This window comes from Maylandia zebra, linkage group LG7 (assembly GCF_041146795.1).
Source record: "Maylandia zebra isolate NMK-2024a linkage group LG7, Mzebra_GT3a, whole genome shotgun sequence".
NCBI lineage: Eukaryota > Metazoa > Chordata > Actinopteri > Cichliformes > Cichlidae > Maylandia > Maylandia zebra.
Genome location: NC_135173.1, coordinates 23,869,735 through 23,888,205, shown reverse-complemented (window position 1 = coordinate 23,888,205; position 18,471 = coordinate 23,869,735). Strand labels below are relative to the sequence as shown.

At 39.6% G+C, this 18,471-nt stretch overlaps 1 protein-coding gene across 8 annotated transcripts in view; it reads right to left on the bottom strand.

Moving 5' to 3' along the window:
• Positions 1-18,471, bottom strand: part of LOC101479570 (transcription factor SOX-6) — a 106,622-nt gene that overhangs the window by 33,897 nt on the left and 54,254 nt on the right. For all 8 annotated transcript variants that reach the window (XM_014409107.4, XM_004564494.5, XM_012922841.5 and 5 more), the window contains 3 exons: positions 18,140-18,229; positions 10,090-10,262; positions 7,468-7,536 (listed from right to left, as the gene is read on the bottom strand). In XM_014409107.4, coding sequence (XP_014264593.1) covers positions 7,468-7,536; positions 10,090-10,262; positions 18,140-18,229 — 332 coding nt within the window. The remainder of the gene's footprint in view (positions 1-7,467; positions 7,537-10,089; positions 10,263-18,139; positions 18,230-18,471) is intronic.

Sequence of the window (18,471 nt, the reverse complement as noted above, 5' to 3'; positions counted from 1 at the left end):
ATTTTCTTCTCTGTGATTGATTCCTCAATTAATCAACTTGTGAGGGAAAAAAATCTCAAAGTTTCTTGTCATTTCATGTCTGCTCTTCATTATTCTGGCTTTATCCTGTTTTCAACTTTTCTTTTGTGACTATGTTACACTTTCAGATAAATGTTTTTAGACACTTCCCTCCTCCTTCCATTTCCCTCCTCACTTCAATGCCCTCTACCTCCATTTGTCTCCTTTACTACCAATTCATTGACAACGCTGCCCTCTCCCCTCCCACTGACCTCCCAGGGAAGGTTCATCGCTGGAGCTCAAGCATACACAAGCAGCATGTCGCATGATTACTGTGCATATGTGCAGCGGGATTGCCTTGCTGAATTAGTTGAATAAGATGACCGTCTTATGCGCTGTTCGTGGTTAGTGTGTGGATGGATTGAAAGGCTTGAGGTAGAAAGGTTCAAAGTTCCATAGAGAAGGAAAGAATTATTTCTGAACTTACTGTGTTTGCTCAGGCGATTAATTGATCAACAGGAAGTACATGGACAGATTTTTTTTTATATATACCTGATTAATGCTGAAGAGCATTTTGCTCCTCAGAAATGCTCTCAGAATTCATGAGAATTTTCTGAGAAGAGTTCAAAACTCTTTTTTATCATTGTTAATTGGATATCAACTGGCTTTGGGCTATTGAGTAAACCAAATAGAAATACACTGCTTTGTCCATTCCATCCATCCTCTTCCCCTTATCCAATTCAGAGTCACATGGGTGACTGGAGCCTATCTCAAGTGCCACAGGAAAAGATGCAAGCTAGACTTCGGACCGGTCACCAGTCTGTCGCAGGACTAACACAGACAGACAGACAGGCAACAATTTGCACTCACATTTTCACCTACGGTCAATTTAAAATCACCAGTTGGTTTAAAAGTATATAATTGGTTTAAGAGCAGGCTTCTGCGCACCACTTCAGACAACTACATGGAACAGAGCCGTAGTGCAGCAGCCCTGGTTCAAGTCTGACCCGTGGCCCTTTTCTGTGTGTCTTCCCCTTCTCTCATCACTGTCCTGTCTATCTTCACCACTACACTGTATAATGAAGATAAAAATGCTCAAATGTGTGTGTCTCCACACATAGCCCTGCCAAAACAGAGCATGAGCCACCAACTTGCATGCTTGGTCTGGTATGTGTGGAGCTACAAGTGCCACCTGAGCAGCTCCTCTGACAGCACTGATAGGTCACACAGATAAAAAGCCTGATATCTCAGGAGGCAGTCATCACACACACAAGCAAACACACTTGTAGGTCAGTGTACTTTTGAGGCATTCCTATAAACACATGCAGGCAGACAAGAGGGCCGACGTCTTGTGACACAGACAAAAGAGAATGAAGAGAGAAGAAAAACAAGTCTGTGTGTCCGAATGGCTAAAAAAAGAAGGAAAAGAGTGAAGTTGGGGGGTGTAGGTTATAGAGTGGGACAAAATGCCCCCATTCATTGTATTCCTCTGGGAACACTGGGACTGACTGGGGCTGCTTCACTAGCGCAAACACACAAAGATCTCCTTTTACCAAGGGGAGGGGGGGGGGGGGGGGGGAGGTTGGATGAATGGACTGGGGAAGGTGGTGCTGCAGGGGCCCCCCTCTGCTCAGCCACTAAGAAAACACGAGGTCCCCTTCCTCTAACTGCCCACCAGACACATCGACATACACACCTAGGCAACAAGGAACATGTGTACACACGCAGACACACACAGAATTAATGGTCCTCTTGTGTAAGGGCAGCAAGGTTAGGGGGCAATGAGTATGTATGTGGTCTGTCTGTACACTGATCTGTTTGAGAAACAGAGAAGACAAAGAAACATAGTTGCCTGATTGCAGCAGGTATGCACAAGTGGATTTGAACCAGTGCAACACTAAACTTGACATTCACAGCATCATCCACCGCTGCAAAGTATGCATGTAAAGTATGTAACCAACTGAAAAACATTAAGTCCTGAAGATTTTGGTGATGTTGCTCTTTGAGTCAACTTTAAAATGAACAAGGAAGAGCCAAATCAATATGTTTTTATTGTTATTTTTAAACTTAGGTTTAACATACTGCACATCATCTCACTACCGTTCTGTCAATATTTAATCTTACCTTATAAATATTGCAAAAATATTTCCACCACTGTCCAGTGCATCCCCAAAACAGGCTTAATGTGTAGAAAATTGCACACTGATGTTACTGCATAATACAATAACTGCAGGTTACTGCAATTACTGTAATTTCTGGCATCATTTGGGAAAATTTCCTGCAACAAAAGCTGCTATTCCAGGACTGCCAACAACTGCCTACAAATTAAATTAAAAGAGGATCGACTTATCAAAAAGGCATGCTTAAAGAAAGACAACACTTAGTTACAGCCAGCAAATATGGCTTCAGAGATGCAAAATAGCTTACACAGAGAATAAAACTATAAAAAAACTGGGGGGAAAATACTCGCTGAAACACATAACCACACATATAACAAACTCTACAAGAAGCAAGTGCTACAGCACATGTACACACACACACAAACACACACGCACACAGTAATTAACCATAGACCTCGAAGAATAGGAAAGTTTTTGAGTTTGATTTAGAATGTGGAAACAGTTGTGATGGACCTCAAATCAGCACACAGCTCCCTTCAGAGAGCAGGACCACAGTAAAGTGAAAGCACCCTAACCAGACTTGGGTCTAATTCTGGGCACTACTATATATTCTCATGGACAAGCTCCTAACCTAATTTTCCTGTAACATCTGAACGTGTTGCACCAGCTGAATAGGTTATAGGTATATTTACTATGAAAGCAAGTAGTTAGTGACTATGTCGAATATTTCTAATAGCTCCGTTTTCAGCCAACTAACAGTGTCACACTGTGGTTCTGGCTAATTCACTTCTGTGTCGGTATAGGACAGATAACTGTGGGGGTAAAGGCTGGACTTTAAAAATCCCGATTTATACTGAATGCAGTTTTAATCAAATGATTTAGTGTAACAAAAGTTTCACTAACATAACTGAGAGCTAACCAAGTGTGAAGCTCATCAGTGGCTATAGCTGGTTTTGGACAATGTTGTGCTTCATTTGGATTATCCAGCTGATATACAAACTAAAGTTAAGATTATACATTATGATTTATATATTACAAAAAGTAGCAATTTTGTTGATGATTTGTTAGCTATAGATACTTGAGGAGCTAATGGTGCATTACAAAGGACCAAATATCAGATCACAACGTGGTGCATCACTCCTTAAAACGAAAGCTGATCAGTAGCTAAGGTGGCCCTGAGAGGCCAAACGGACTGCAATTTAAGAAAACACCAGCAATAAGAAAAACGCTGCAAAAGCACACAAAACACAACCCAAATAGGAAAAAACGAGAACAGAAATAGGAAAAAACAGATTTCCAAAAGCACAAGGGAAGTGTTTCTGGGGAGACAATAACCCGACGGACCAGTTGCAGGAATCATGCTAATCACGCTGGGAGACACTTAAAAGAAGTGGAGGATCTATCGGTTTTGTGAGGAAAGAACAGATGAGCGGTAAGTATGTTAACCTAGCTATTAGCCTAAAAATCCGACATCAGTATCATATGAATCATGATAAAACACACCTACCATGTTTTGGGTTCCTGCAACTGGTCCGTCGGGTTATTGTCTCCCCAGAAACACTTCCCTTGTGCTTATGGAAATCTGTTTTTTCCTATTTCTGTTTTCATTTTTCTATTTCTGTTTTTTCCTATTTCCATTGTGTTTTGTGTGCTTTTGCAGCCTTTTTCTTATTGCTGGTGTTTTCTTAAGTTGCAGTCCGTTTGGCCTCTCAGGGCCACCGCATGATAGAGTTTTCCAAGGTCTTTTCATTACCACCTGGTTGTTGTGCATGCTTAAAAAAAGTTAGGGTATACACAACAGTTTTAAAGCTGTCCATAAACTGCCTTTTTGAGACAGGGTGTATCACGTGATAAATGCAGAAGTGGGGCTAACACAGTTTGGCCTCCAAGCCAAAATCACCACGAGAGCAGATTTTTTTTTCTTTCACTATCTTGTTACACCCACGTGAGCATAATGAAAACACACTATAATTAAGGACACAGAATTACTGTATGCTGCTTATAGGATTTTTATTTAGGCGAACACACAGGTTAATAGATTGGAGGGAGGGCCACTGTAAAATCGGGAATTAGGCATTTTCCATAGCTGGTGAGTTCAATCGACGTTATGGGCTTTCCATGGCTTTCCGAGTCATTGTGTCTGAAGCTGTATTTGCTGATGTAGGAGCTGCCTGTCTATCTAAGCCATTTCCTTGCTCCATTAGTTCTTATGCATGTGTGTGAGTGTGTGGATTATTGTGTTTGTGCCTGTTTGTGTTAAGGCAGGTTTAACACCCCGGCTATTTGCGATCTCACCTTACATCAGCACTTTATCGACAAGGGAAAAGCTTTAGGTGATTAAGAGCAGCAGTGATGAATGTAGAGAGGGGAAGATCAAATCTATTGTGATGCATAAATAATTACATCTGAAACTTATTTAGCTGTCACAGACTGCCAGTACTGTGTCAAAATCCTAAATTATGAACGGCGATCAAAACCATATCGTAGCTTGTAGTTCATCACTGTGTAAATAGAAGCCACATTTCAGCAGAGGGCAGCACACACAAATCACGGCACAGGATAGAACAGAGTTGAAAATATGAAGCAAAAACAATAAGAAAGCAACACTCGGAGACAAGATCTCAAAGAAAGAAAAGGAGGAGGAGGGGAGGCGAAGGAGGAGACAAGAGTTATAAATGAAGAACAGAGAGAGAGGGAGGAGGAGGAGGAGTGCGGCTTTGCAGTCATTAATTAGCCCGTTAGCTAGGGCCCAGGCGGTGCGGTTAGGGCCTGTGCCTTTGTGGGCCTGAAGGAAATGGGCCACATATGAGAGCCATTATAGGAACCGACTTAACAAAGACACATGCCTGTCAGCCACCAGGCTGGGCTGGGCCACTCTGCCCACGGCACACAAAGAGCCCGCCACCACTGTTTGTGTGTCTGTGTTTGTGTGTGAGCACGCGCACATGTGAGTGTGTGTGCGTGTGTGAGTTTTTGCACATGTGTGTATGTGCACATGTATGTATGTTTGACTGTGTATGTCCTAATGTAGATAATTTGATATCAAATGGCTATAATATTGTTATTGCATAAGTACCATGTGTGAGTTGTTATGCACGTGCAGGCATTTGATCTAATAACATCTGCTGTGTAACATATTTCTTCATACTTGTGTATATGACTCGGCGTGTGCAACCATATCAGAATGGGGCCTTCGGAAACGTTTCTTTAACCCGTGGACATCCCCCGCTGGCCCTCCACACCATTTAAAACCACATGACAGGAAACCTGGGTCACTTTGAACTATGCTCCCCCACCACACTAGCTGACAAACACACTGACACCATCCTGAAACAGAATCCAGAGAAGCAACAACAAGTTGCAGAAATGGAAGAGGGAAAAAAAGCAGTGGAAAACAGCTCCCACTGACTTTTCATTGTCTTCCATTCAGAAACCAGATACACATAAGTCACAGTTTTTCACAAGTCAGCGCTGATCTATAAAACTTTCAGAATCTATTAGGCGTCCAAAAAATAAATGCTAATTAATGACTGATGGTTGGTTGGATGAAGCAATAGATAGCATGAGCTGTTTGAAAGTAAACCCCATGCAGTTTCAACTTTTGCACTTTTCTAGCAGAAACTTTGTTTAGGTTCCTTATTTTTTCCATCTGGACGGCATCTAGTGTTTCAAATTAAGATATGAACAACAACTGGCACTTCTAAAAAGTGGTTTTACCACACTGAGCCCTATTCTTTCAGCTGAAACAGTAGCATTTGGTCAGCTCCTCAGAGTATTGGCCTGAGAGGAGCTCAGGTCTGGATTTGATAAGTGGAAACAGACCAGTGCACCGCCGCCTGTGTGTTTAAGGCCAACACACATCCGACACAGCGTAAACAGCCCGTACCCCAGTGACTAAACCCTGGAGCTTAGCCATAATAATTCTAACTCTCTGTACAGTAGATGCACCATGTGCTGCTTTCTGCGCTTGGTTTGTTTGCTGACAAATGCTATTGCCTTAAAAATAACTTAAATAACAATAAGATGCAGCACAATTTTTTCAGTGAAAACAAATGTTTTTTTTGTTGCATTCATTTTTGTATATTTATGAAAAAGCAGATTGCAGTAATTCTGGCCTTTTCAAATTCAATTCAACAAAGAAAATAAAAGTGAAATACACATTATGCCCTTTACAACAGATGGTTGCAAAGCTCCACATGATAACACTCTGCTCTCAAGAGCCATCTTCTGCATATCTCTTCATTCTAAAAAAAAAAAAAAAACATGACACAGTATCCATGCTTCACAGTGTGGAACAGGATCAGAGTAGGAGCTGTTTTTTATGGTCTCACTCTCCCTTGGGGCTAAGAAGGCTAATGAAGTCCAATCCGAGCTTTATTAAGATCCAAGGGTGAGGCCTCATGATAAAAAGATGAAGAGGAAGACGACCAGGGGGGAAAGTAAACCCTCATTAACTATATCACACCTCAGGAGAGTAGGGAGATCCAAAGCTTGGGACCAACAGGGGGTCAAAAGTAGCACGGGATGGACGGATGGCAGAGGATTCAGATTGTGAGCCAACCACTTAAAAAAAATAAACCTGTTAAATTCCCATGTGACAGTCAGCCATGCTGAGCAAATTGATCAGCATTTGGTGCACAGCTGGTGGTAATTTCTTGGTGGGTATGTAGGTAAACAGTGAACACTTCACAAATCTCAGTGCATCAGATGGCTCACTGAAAAAGATGTAGGAATAAGAGGAGAGGGAGAACACTGAAAAACTGAACAAGAAGCAGAAGCCAGAAAAGTGAGTTCACACATCTCCCTGCAGGTTTCTGTACACGCTCCACAGATGTTTATCCATTTATGTGCTTAATGGTTAAAAAACGTTACAGTTATCAGGAAATGCTGCAGAGAAAGAGAAAAGAGGAAGAGGATAAGCCTTGAGCACCTTTGGGTATCAATTGCTGAGTAATCAATGCAACAGTGAATGATCCAGCTATAACCAGGGCAATCACTGAGTCACCACTGTGTGTTTTATGTGTGTGTCGGAAGGCTTTTGGTGCTGCTTTCTTAACAGCAGGCAGAGCACAAAAGTAAAGGCCATGACCTCTTGTATTATTTCCGCTTTCCAATTCCACATGATAAGATGATCACGGAACTGCTTGGATAGACAATAATTAGATCATCTGCACAAAGGACAAAAGATAAGAAGTTCTTGGCATCCTCACAGAGATGGACAAGAAACAAAACAAGAGGAGTCTGCAGAGGGCAGGAGGAGTAAATGCAAAGAAAGGTCAAGACTGAAAAAAGGAAGTGTGTGTGTCTGGTTGTATATACGTAGATGTTTAAAGTGTGTTTGGCTACTAACCTGGATCTGTTGCTGAAGAATGTTTATCTTGTGCTGCTGCTGCAACAGCTGCTGCTGCTGTCTGGCAATCTGCACACACACACACACACACACACACACACACACAGAGCGGAAGAGTGAAAATGATGATAAGAGAAGAAGGATAATCTGTATTTCTGTACCGTGTTCATGTTTCTAAAATATTAAAGAACAAACAGTATGCATACAGTGTGTGTGTGTGTGTGTGTGTGTGTGTGTTTTAATTGGAAATGAAAGAAAAGCAATACAGGAAAATGTCCATAAATGGCTTGTCAGAAATGGTATGTTGCTCTTAGAAGTCATGGAAGTAAAAAATAAAAAATACAAGGGTTCAAGATGATGATGATGAAAAATGAATCCAAATCTCTTCCCTTTTATGTTATATCATGTTGATTTACACCGTCTTCTCGTGCCATTTTACATTTTAAGGTAAGTGCCTTACAATACTAAAAGGCAAAATTGTCATCTGGTACTCAAGATGATGATGAGGATGTATCTGTCCTCGACAGGTGGCAGACAAAGTGATTTGCTCTTGAAAACTCTCAGTGAGGTCAATCATGTCTCAAATGCAGTACAGTAAATCAAAAACAGGTAGAGAGACTCTGAGTTATGTGTCAGTTTGACCTCAGATTATTATCTCTAAAAAGCCTCGGCTGGTGTGATGGATGGTGCATCCAATCCAAGCAATTAGCAGTGCAGAAGGTTTATGAACAATTCTCTTAACTGACACTGAATCTGTGAGATTGGCATGTTTACTACATCAGCCAACAACACCCAATGTGCCTGTGGAAGCCTCCCCCCTCCCACACACACACACACACACACACATAAACAGGAGGGGTGATAATTTTCTCTGTTGTTGTTTTGATGTAAAATTCTCTAATGAAAAACATTCAATGTCAGATGTTAAAAGGCCAAGCATCATCTAGTGATTGACATCTGGGAGCGGCCACTCGTGAGAGGTTAGAGTCCTAAAAGGGACAGTACGTCCTCGACGTGATCCCGCCCATTCTGAACCAGAAAAGTAAAACAGCTGCCCCTCTTTTTTTTTTCCTTGAGAAGTCGTTTAGTATATTTATTCCGAAATGTAATTACAGGCTGCTGAATGGGAGGCGGCGCCCCATTTGCACACATGTCATATTTCATTAAAGGCAGATTTCTCGGGTTTGTCTGTAGGGCATTATCCTATCAAGTCTCAACAGCCAAATGACTGGCTGATATTGGAATCTGTCTTTCTCTTCGCACTCTCCACTTTGCCTGTTTCCTTTGTAAAGCTGTGAAAGGTGGAATGTGTTGTGATGGGAGGTGTGGACTTGTCCAAACAGAGCCTGTCATATGCCAACCTACAGTAACGTGTCGGCAAACAGTAAAAGCAAAGAGCAGCTCACCTAAACACTTCTCTTCGTAGGCTCTCGCTTTCTTTCTCTGTCACACAATGTTTTCGTTTTTTTTTTTTTTAAATTGCCGTCTGGCACCCTAAGAGACGCTTTTGTTACAACTTTTGAAGGTGCAGTCAAAAGACATACAGATACACCTACACGCGTTTTGTTAGAGACATTTTGTTTTTCCTTTACAAGTTGGGTCTCCTTTGTGGCCATTATGTCAGTTATGATAACATTTTTACAATGCGACTTTGGAAAAAAGAAAAGCTTTGGAATTCGAGGAATTACAGCAAAAAATTACTAACTTGTTACTGGAAAATTATTAAATATCAGGGGGTTTTGTGTCGGATATTGTACACTTTCATAGGTTTAGGACCTTCACATTCAATAGATCAAACAGTTTAAGAGGAAGGCATTCACAAGAAGACAATGCTTTGTGTTAAGTCCTGTTGGCTTTCTAACCTCTGTAATTTGAAGTGTATCCAATAGTTGCTATAGGTTAATGTAACCTGGTAATGTATTTAGTTATATGTATTTAGTTATACATTTGTATTTAGTTATATGTGCTGTTCGCCCTGTTGGACTAATTTTCTGTTATTTTTAATAATGATAACCTCAAATTTCAGTATTTAGTTGAATGAACAAAATAATATAATACCTGAAAGGAATCAACAAAAAGGAATTACAGAATATTAAAAATGAACTGTTGACAGTTTAAAGCCCTGCCAATCATATACTCAATTTTGTATTTATTTATGTATGTCTTTATTTATTGATTGATATTTTTCATTTAGTCATTAGTTTGCTTCTAAATATGATGTATGCACAACCAGGGCTGTATCCAATTTCTTTTTTTTAAAAATGGGGTGGGGGGGGACATTAAAGAGACACATCTCTTTAATGTTCCAGCTGTGGATCATTTTAATTAATTATATATTGCTTACTACAAAGTGCATTAAGTATGTGGAAATACTTAAGTACATTAGAATACTTGAGTAAGTGTTCTGGGGCCCTGGTGAAACTCCACCCCCACCCCCCTTCTAGATGCACCCCTGCATAAACACACAGGAATGAACTATGTGCGATTCATATCACCAAACCCTATTCATTATCCTGCACATAGACCAACACATGTACACTATTAATATTAATGTCTTTTTCTTCTTTCTTTTTACCCAACTCTCATTGTACAGCCCCAAACACATCCACGGACCCTTCCTACCTGCTCCTGCTGCTGCCTGGCCAGCTCCATCTGTTGTCTCTGCTTCTCCAGCTGCGAGGCGGCCATCTTTTTTTGCTCATCATGGGCGGCAAGAAGCTGCTCCCTCAGGCTGATCAACTGACCGATCATGGTGGAAAGCTGGCGCTCCTTCTCTTCCAGCGACTCTGGCGTACCTGGGCATGAAATTAGCAAGAGTAGCAATTCAAAGTTGATAACACTGCAAACTGGCTGGATGTTCATAAGAGGTGTTCAGATCCTGCTCAGCTGAGGCAGAAAAATTAATACAAAATCTCAAGTGATCAGTTAATATAAAAAAGACTGGGAGGAAATTTAACGAGTACAAAACAACTCATGAAGGTCATGACAATGTTTCATGTAGTTCTAACCAAAGAGCCATGACTGAAAATAAGTTTTCTTCTCTGGCTGAAAGCACCTTGAACATTTTTCATTTATACAAAATGTCCAAACCTAAGCATAGCCTACCCTCAATCACTCAGCCGTTGTTTGGCTAACACAAGCCCTTTACAAACTCTCATTCCTAAAACTCCTGCAAATTAGCAGGCTTGCAGTTATATCTTACTACTTATTATCTTCTATCTTGTCACTGCATGCCACCACTTAGCATCTGCTCCTGAGAACAATTAAATTACTTTGACTTAACCTTTTTAAAATAAGTAGCTGTTACAGCCCTTTGTCGGGTTTATGAGTTTGATACTCATGGGAGGTTTTTTGGGCATACTCCAATGAGAATGCTTTTTGTGTTCCACATTCCTCAGATCTTTTTTTAAACAAAAGAAACTGATGATTTGAACTTTTATCTTAGAACCACATGAATGAAGCAAACAAAATCCACTTTTAATTTTTCACTGGCATTTCCTCATGTGCTTTATTTTCAAAATCCTGATAAGTTATGTAAAAAAAAATCACATTGATCAACTGACCTACTGTCTGTTAACCAGTTTATTGGATGCTATAACTGCTTCTTCTTCTTTTTCTTTTTTTTACATAAGTATAAGTTTCTTTATAACTGCTGGCATATTTTAAACCTTTTTCCAAACTTTGGAACACCCTGTCCTCCACTTCAAAGTTTGTCTGACTTTCAACTCTACTTTTAACCTACTGCTCATGACACCAAGCTCTCATGCGGTTCCCAGTCTTTCACAGTACCTCAAAAACTAGCACGAGTTTCTCAAGGAGCAACACAAAACAATCCCTCTCAGAAATCCCATTAATAACATCTTTGGGGTGACATTAATAGAAAAAAGGATGGGTACATACAATTTGTCTTTAGTTGGTTGGGCTCTATTTGTAGGGAGTTGCCACAAGCACAAAGAGTGTTTAAACCATCTCCAAGAATTTGTTCTATGGGAGAGACAGACTTCTTGAAGATTTAATTAGGGAAAAACAGGCAAATTTGACTTCACTCTAGGAAGTAACAGGAAGTAACTAGAGTGAAGCGTAAACTAAAGCACAACCACACTGAAGTATATCTTGTTTATATCTTGTTTAGAAGTTCTTGCTCTTGTGTGTGTGTGTGTGTGTGTGTGTGTGTGTGTGTGTGTGTGTGTGTGTGTGTGTGTGTAAGGTCTTGCCCTGGGGCCATGTAGGGATATTGCAGGGTGGCCCCAACACTACCTGCATACTAACAGAGTCTTCATTGTAGTCCTGTCAGGCCCCTATTGTACCACAGACTGCCCCCCAACACACACACACACACACACACACACACACACACACACACACACACACACACACACAGAAATTACCCCTCAGCACCCCTGTATCAAAGGCAACATTCTCCTCTTCTTGTCTCTTTTCTTCATGCTTTCATTCTGTCCATTTTTTCTATTTTTTCGGGTTTCCCCCAAAAGACCTTCCCATCAGTTACTCCGCTTCCAAGGCCTGATCCTCCCTATGGTGTATTCTCGCCACTCATCATTTTCCTCTTGTTTCTTTTCATTGTTTTCTTTTCCCACCTTTTTTTTCAGTCTTCTTCTCTTACTTTATCACACCTCCTCCTACCATCAGCTCCACCCTCCTTTTATCCCCTCTTCTCTTTTTCCAACTCTCTTGTTGCATCCTGCTCCTTTCTCGCCAGCTTCCTAATTCTTATTCTCCTCCCCTCTTTTCTCATCAGATCCCTGACTTTTTTTCCTCTCTTTATCTCATTCCTCACAGCATTTCTGTTGTTATCACCACTTTTCTCCACCTTTCTTTAAAGTTTATTTTTCCCTTTTCACCCTTCACCAAGAATCTCTGGCGATTCAGTCTGGCAACACTGATAGGTACTTTATAATCTTGTCATGTCTTCAAACTTACACGCTTAACACAGATTCCTTCCTATTCCCTGGCATTCTTTACAGTCAAGTACAGCTTATTGTGTAACAGCAACAACTGCGATTACAGCTCCATGATTCATGTGGATTATGGGTTGTGCATTCCACACGCAACGCCTTGCGTTCCTCCAACACTTCTGGCACCGATAATCATCTCAGATGTTTCCGTTTTCCATCCATCAGGATTATTCCTGACACCTGCCGAGGGGTCCAGCCAAAACAGAAAGCCATTAACTGTTTTCTCACTATGTTTAGATGATTGGGATGATGTGTTGATGAACCAGAACTCTCTTACTTCTGTATGAGGTGTCTGTTAATCGCTTACGTGATGTTTTCATTCACTGGAATCGCATCCCAAGCTTCAAGATTTCATCTGATTATCATATGATGTTTCATTACATCACAATAAATATGAAGGCACTGCTACATCAGAACATGCGCAAATAACTATTCAGCTGAATAAAATTCTTTCTTTTATTATTATATATTCAGTAATATAACGGCTGTCTGTGAATCCCCAAACCATATGACACAGTTATGTCTCAGGCCACTTTTTTAAACACACAAATGCACCAACAAACACATTTGAACACAAAAGCCACACATAAAAATACACACAAACCATCACCCACTCACAGGCTCACACCTCTGACTAACATATTGATGTCTCTGACTGTGCTGAGCTTCTGCCAAACCATCATGTTTTACCACGGGATCTATGTGCCAGACTCCCAACGTTGCTCTCTACAAGACTAAACAGTCTCCTCAAACTTACACCACAACAAACACTCTGACTCTTGACCCCAAGACAAACACAGTCACTCCATGTTGTCCAGAGACGTGCTCGTGCTCTCTGCAAGCCAGCGGCGTGTAAAGATCGCACATCCAGTCTGCCAAATTTCAAGGTTTATTGTAGACAAACAGCTCGCTTTTCCAGACAGACGGTTGCATATGAAATAAAGAAAAAAAAGAATGAAATTGCAATGTGAGAAAGATGCCTTATTTAACTGACTGCTGAATTTGAGTGTGATTATTGCTGCCAGATGTGCCTGCTCATGCATCTGACAGTAGAATCAGACACTTTCCATCCATCTGTTAATATGAGCTCTCTGACTTTGCAGGAAAAAAAAACATGGAAATGTCAAAACCAGGAATCCTAAGAATACCCAAATGTCAAAAAATAGAGACGAGGTAAAGCTGGAAAAGAAAAAAAGATGAAAATGTCCACATACATATCCCCATTGCAAACAGCTAATTCATCATCTGAAACTTTGGTGACACTGCTGAGCTGAGAGGTGTCCAGGTTTTATTCTTTTTCCATTGCAGTTATTTTCTAGCCAGCATCTTCTTAATTTGTTGTAGTGTAGTCTCATGAAGGTTAAGAATATATAAAAGAAATAAAATCCTTCTTCTCATTTTAATTGATCATGTTTTGATAATAGTGTAAATCATAACTGCTGTATTCAAGGCAACGACAATTACAGGAGAAAATCTTTTTTTTAAAAATCCTTCAAAATAAATCGTTACAGTTTTATAATTTTTCAGAGTTGCACAAGATTCGCTAGCATCATCTAAAAGAATTGCACAGCTCTGCTTGATCCGTTCATCTTTTGTCTCTTTTTCTATTAAAAATGAATTAAAAGCAAAGCTATAGGTTGTAAATGGGGAAAAATACCAGTGAACTGCTGCCCTCTGTGACTAAAACAACATTTTTTTGTGATAGGAAGAAGAATAAGAAATTGGAGAAGAGTTGTATTTAAAGCTTAGTGCTAGAATATTATTAAGGAGGATATCAGGACACGGTAATGAAGAGCAACTAAGAGCAAATAATTAGACGAAATGTCACGCACCTCCTTCTAGAGCTTCATAGTGTTTATATATTAATCCTGGGCACATTCCCAGTTGTTTTGCTGTGAGTCATGGTGTAGTGTAGCTAAAAAGTATTTACTCACACATAAACATAAATATATTGTACACAGGCAAACTGAAGCCATACCTGACCGGTAATGAACATTCCAGTAAATAAAAGGAGGTCAATGGGCTTTTTTTACCCTAAAAATAACTGCGACTGAACAAATAGGTCCAGGTCGCTGTGTGAGGAGACACAGAGCAACAGTTGTGTTTGCGTATTTAGGTCAGCCAGACCAGGCTTCTTTTCAACCATCGAGAAATAAAACGCTTGAATTCAGCGAGAGTATTTTCTTTAGTGAGGACACAGCTGGATGAACAGAGACATCTGTGTGCCGTGTTTGTGTGATCATTTGTGTGCGTGCGTGCTGGCACATGCTATATTTATTGGTGTCTTCAACTAACACATAAGAATTGAGTCCAACTTTGTGGATTAGACAAGCATACTCTTGTCTTGTCTCCACTGAAGTGCTATCAAATATTTAAAGAGATGGTAAAGGAGGGTTTCTATCACAGAAATGACCGAAATAACTTTTAAAAGTCACCAAAACTGAATTGCATGAAACACAGATCCATAAAGCTTTTATTTGTCATTATAAGATTAACTTGTATTTTTCAAACATAGAGCATCTTGTAAATTGTTAACCTTTATTGGGTGGGATTACTGTTGGCCATCAGTATCATGACAATAGATTGCACACTAGTGTCTTTCTTCCCCAGGAAAACGTATTTGTATGTTGTGTCCGCTCCAACAAACAAACTAAAAAAAGAAAAAAGTTTAATCCAAATCTATCAAATAGGTGTAAAGTAGTGATATAAAGCACTATGCTTTTAAAAAAAGAGTAAATTTATTGAGGAACACACAAGCACTTTAATTGAGGCTACTGAATGATCAGTTAAATGCTATTTAACTGTTATTCTTCAAGTTACAAGAAACTTTTCCTAATCATCAAAAGTGTAATAATGCTGTCATGACTCCAGGTGGATATCAGATATATACTTATTTAAAGCAAATGAAAAAAATATGTCAGCTAACGTTCTGCTAGTTCATGCAGTATTAGACAATTAGAATATTTGCATACATCTTTATCTTAATAATAATATTTCCTCCTCTGTGTCATAAAAAAATTCCATCTGAATGCTGCTTTTCATGCAGAAATATAGTCACTTTCAAAGAGGCCGAGATGCTTCTGCATATCCTTTACCAGAAAAGTGGTACGTTTAATAGATTAAGACACATGTGACAGGCACTAAATCTGCAAAGCACATCAAAACAAGTGGAGCATGAGAGGCTTAAATCTGAGCAGGAACGTGCCCTTGAAAATACTTTTTTGTACCTTTTGTAGCTGTCAAAAATGTTTAAATTTAATTAAAATGAACTGATTTATTCATTTTTTATTCCTAATTTAAGTTTTCTATCCTGTGTGTCTCCTCACACAATGACCTGAACCTATTTGATATGGCAACAATGGGACTGATAGTAATACCAATAAAAAAGTAAGTAACAAATATTCATAAAAAGGTTGATTAAGAAAGGTGAAAAGAATCGCTAAATGCTGATTGGCCTTGGACTTGGACTTTGGTTTGAGATTAAAAAAATTGGAAAATCTGTACAGACAAGAGTGCGTATGTAACTTTCAATTAACAACCTTTTTATATAAGAAAGATAAAAGCATTTGAGGGAAGCAGAGCACGACTTTTGGCTTCTTCTTATAATTTCTCATTTTAAGCAATCAAAGAGGACAGCTGTTTTTGTCTTCATGTACAAAATGTGCCACACTATAGCAACTACACTGTGATTGAATTGAATGTCTCATTTTAATATTTCACAGTGAAAACAGAAAGAATCCAAAGATAAAGATCATTTCTACTGATGGAAATTACCTTCACTTCACTCTTACTTGAATTTCATCTTACTTGCTTCTTCTAGTTTGAATAACTTTACTGTATCCCTGCACTTATCTGACACAAGAGCACTCTCAATGAGTTGTGTAACCTATGCTAAATTATTACTATGCAAAGGGTGATTAAGGGTGTTTATTTTATCTGAATAAGAAGGGTGCTTGTGTAGATGGAGGTAGTCGGTATGACGACAGAGAAAAAGCGTCTGATATGTGTCCTACAATAAAAGTCAATGTCTGTTCTGCTGAAGAAGGTTCTCTGTAGTCCCCTTTTCCCACTTTCCACAGAGGAAATACTTGCCATTTCAGCCGGAGACGATCACAAACGGTTCCTCTCACTGAAGGCAGCTCGACTGCTCTGCCGTTAACAACTTGCGTTACGGCACACAAACAGAAAATGCTGTAGCCCTCGAGACAGAAAGCATTTCCCTGTCTTAATATATCAGTTTTTAAAAGTCATTTGTTTTTCTACCTCATTCTATTTTTATTATTTAACTACCATAAGCACATTTTAGAAATTTAAGAAAGCAATTTTTCTTCTTATGTGTGAGTAGTTTAGTCAGACGCGGTCACACACACACACACACAGACACACACACACACACACACACACACACACACACACACACACACACACACACACACACACACACACACACAAAAACTATACAGTTCTGTAAATTCAGAGTAAAGACTCTCATTGTTTTTTATTGTTCTATTACTTGTTGTACTAACCAGTCAGCCTCACTGCCTGCAATCGAGGCTCCACACGGCTCTAATATATTACAGGCCTCCTTCTTACGACAGCTCAAAATATGCATGAACTTTACAAAGTCAGGAGATGTAAAACACGCCGGGGAAGATAATTGTAAAAGTAGAAAACCATCAATAATATCGGATCTGCATTTCCGCGTTGAGAACAAGCACTATTTTTCTAAGTGGCTTTGACTTCATTCCTTTTAATAAGCGCTGTCTGCGTCACAAGTGGTAGAGCAGCACCACAGACGGGCAGAGGGTGGTTTCTTCATTGATTTTTAGCCAACATGTAACCTTTCTGTTTTTACTCCCTAAAAACCTGTTTAGGTGTCGGCCCCCAAAATCCTGTGTCAGCAGTGTGTGATATACAGTGATGTCAAGAGAGGTAATACTTGTAATTTCATATTTTACTTATAGTATTTAATGTGTAAAGAATAGCTATTCACACCGATCACCTATACATGATCTTATAGCTTTATTAATTCTAAATTGCATATTATATTGCAGTTCTAAAGCAAAATGATAAGATGTGCATATATATATATATATATATATGCTGCTATTTTCACTTCTGAACACCAGAGCAGGTCGAGAATTCATTGGTCTTGGTTATTTATGCCTTTGTAAATGCTATTTGCTGATGTGGACTACAAAAATATAGGACCATGTGCAACCTCTCCTCTCATACACACCCTTTAATCAAAGGTACAATTTGGAGTACTTAGTGCCACCCTCACTGCTCGACAGGTAAGCCTGGCTACCATTTACTGTGCTGCTTTCATATGCAGAAACATGCAGCAAGTATACACACAGAGCAGAGAATTGCAGCGTATCTAACCGTTTCTTACCCTTGAATTTAGCGTTGCACAACAGTGTCTTTTCTGCGCACGTACCATTAGCTTTTATTTATAACACTCTTCATATTTGGGTGAACCAAAAAGAAAAATGAGAGATTTCACAGATGCTGCAGGTTTTGAAAAAGGCACTACTTATTGTGGGGGGAAAAACATGCTTGCTGTCTTTCTTTTGTTTTGCCAACTGTGGCAAAGGGCACAGTTAAAGCAGGAACAGTATTTATCAGCATACACTTAGCATCTCCCTGAAAGAGAATGTAGATATAGTAGTAGCTGCTATCTTTCTCACTCTTACCTTTAACCTCCCCCAAGAATTCAGTGGCGTTCAAGCGATCCACGCGCTCCTTCCAGTCTTTAGAGAGGAGTCTTTCCATGCAAGAGGGTTCTACAAAAACAAACAAACAAACAAACAAAACAATTAGTTTCTTTTTATCAAGTCTGTTTCAATTTGTAACTTTCAGACAATAGCATCATATTTAAAATGAAATATGCATTTTACAACAGTCCACCTGTTCAGATACTAATGCTGAGGTCTCACAGGAGGCCTGACTGTCGCCCATAAACATAAAACTGGGGAAGTAGTAGAAAGAGGAGAAAATTGGGTGATGATAATAAAAAGTATGGAGA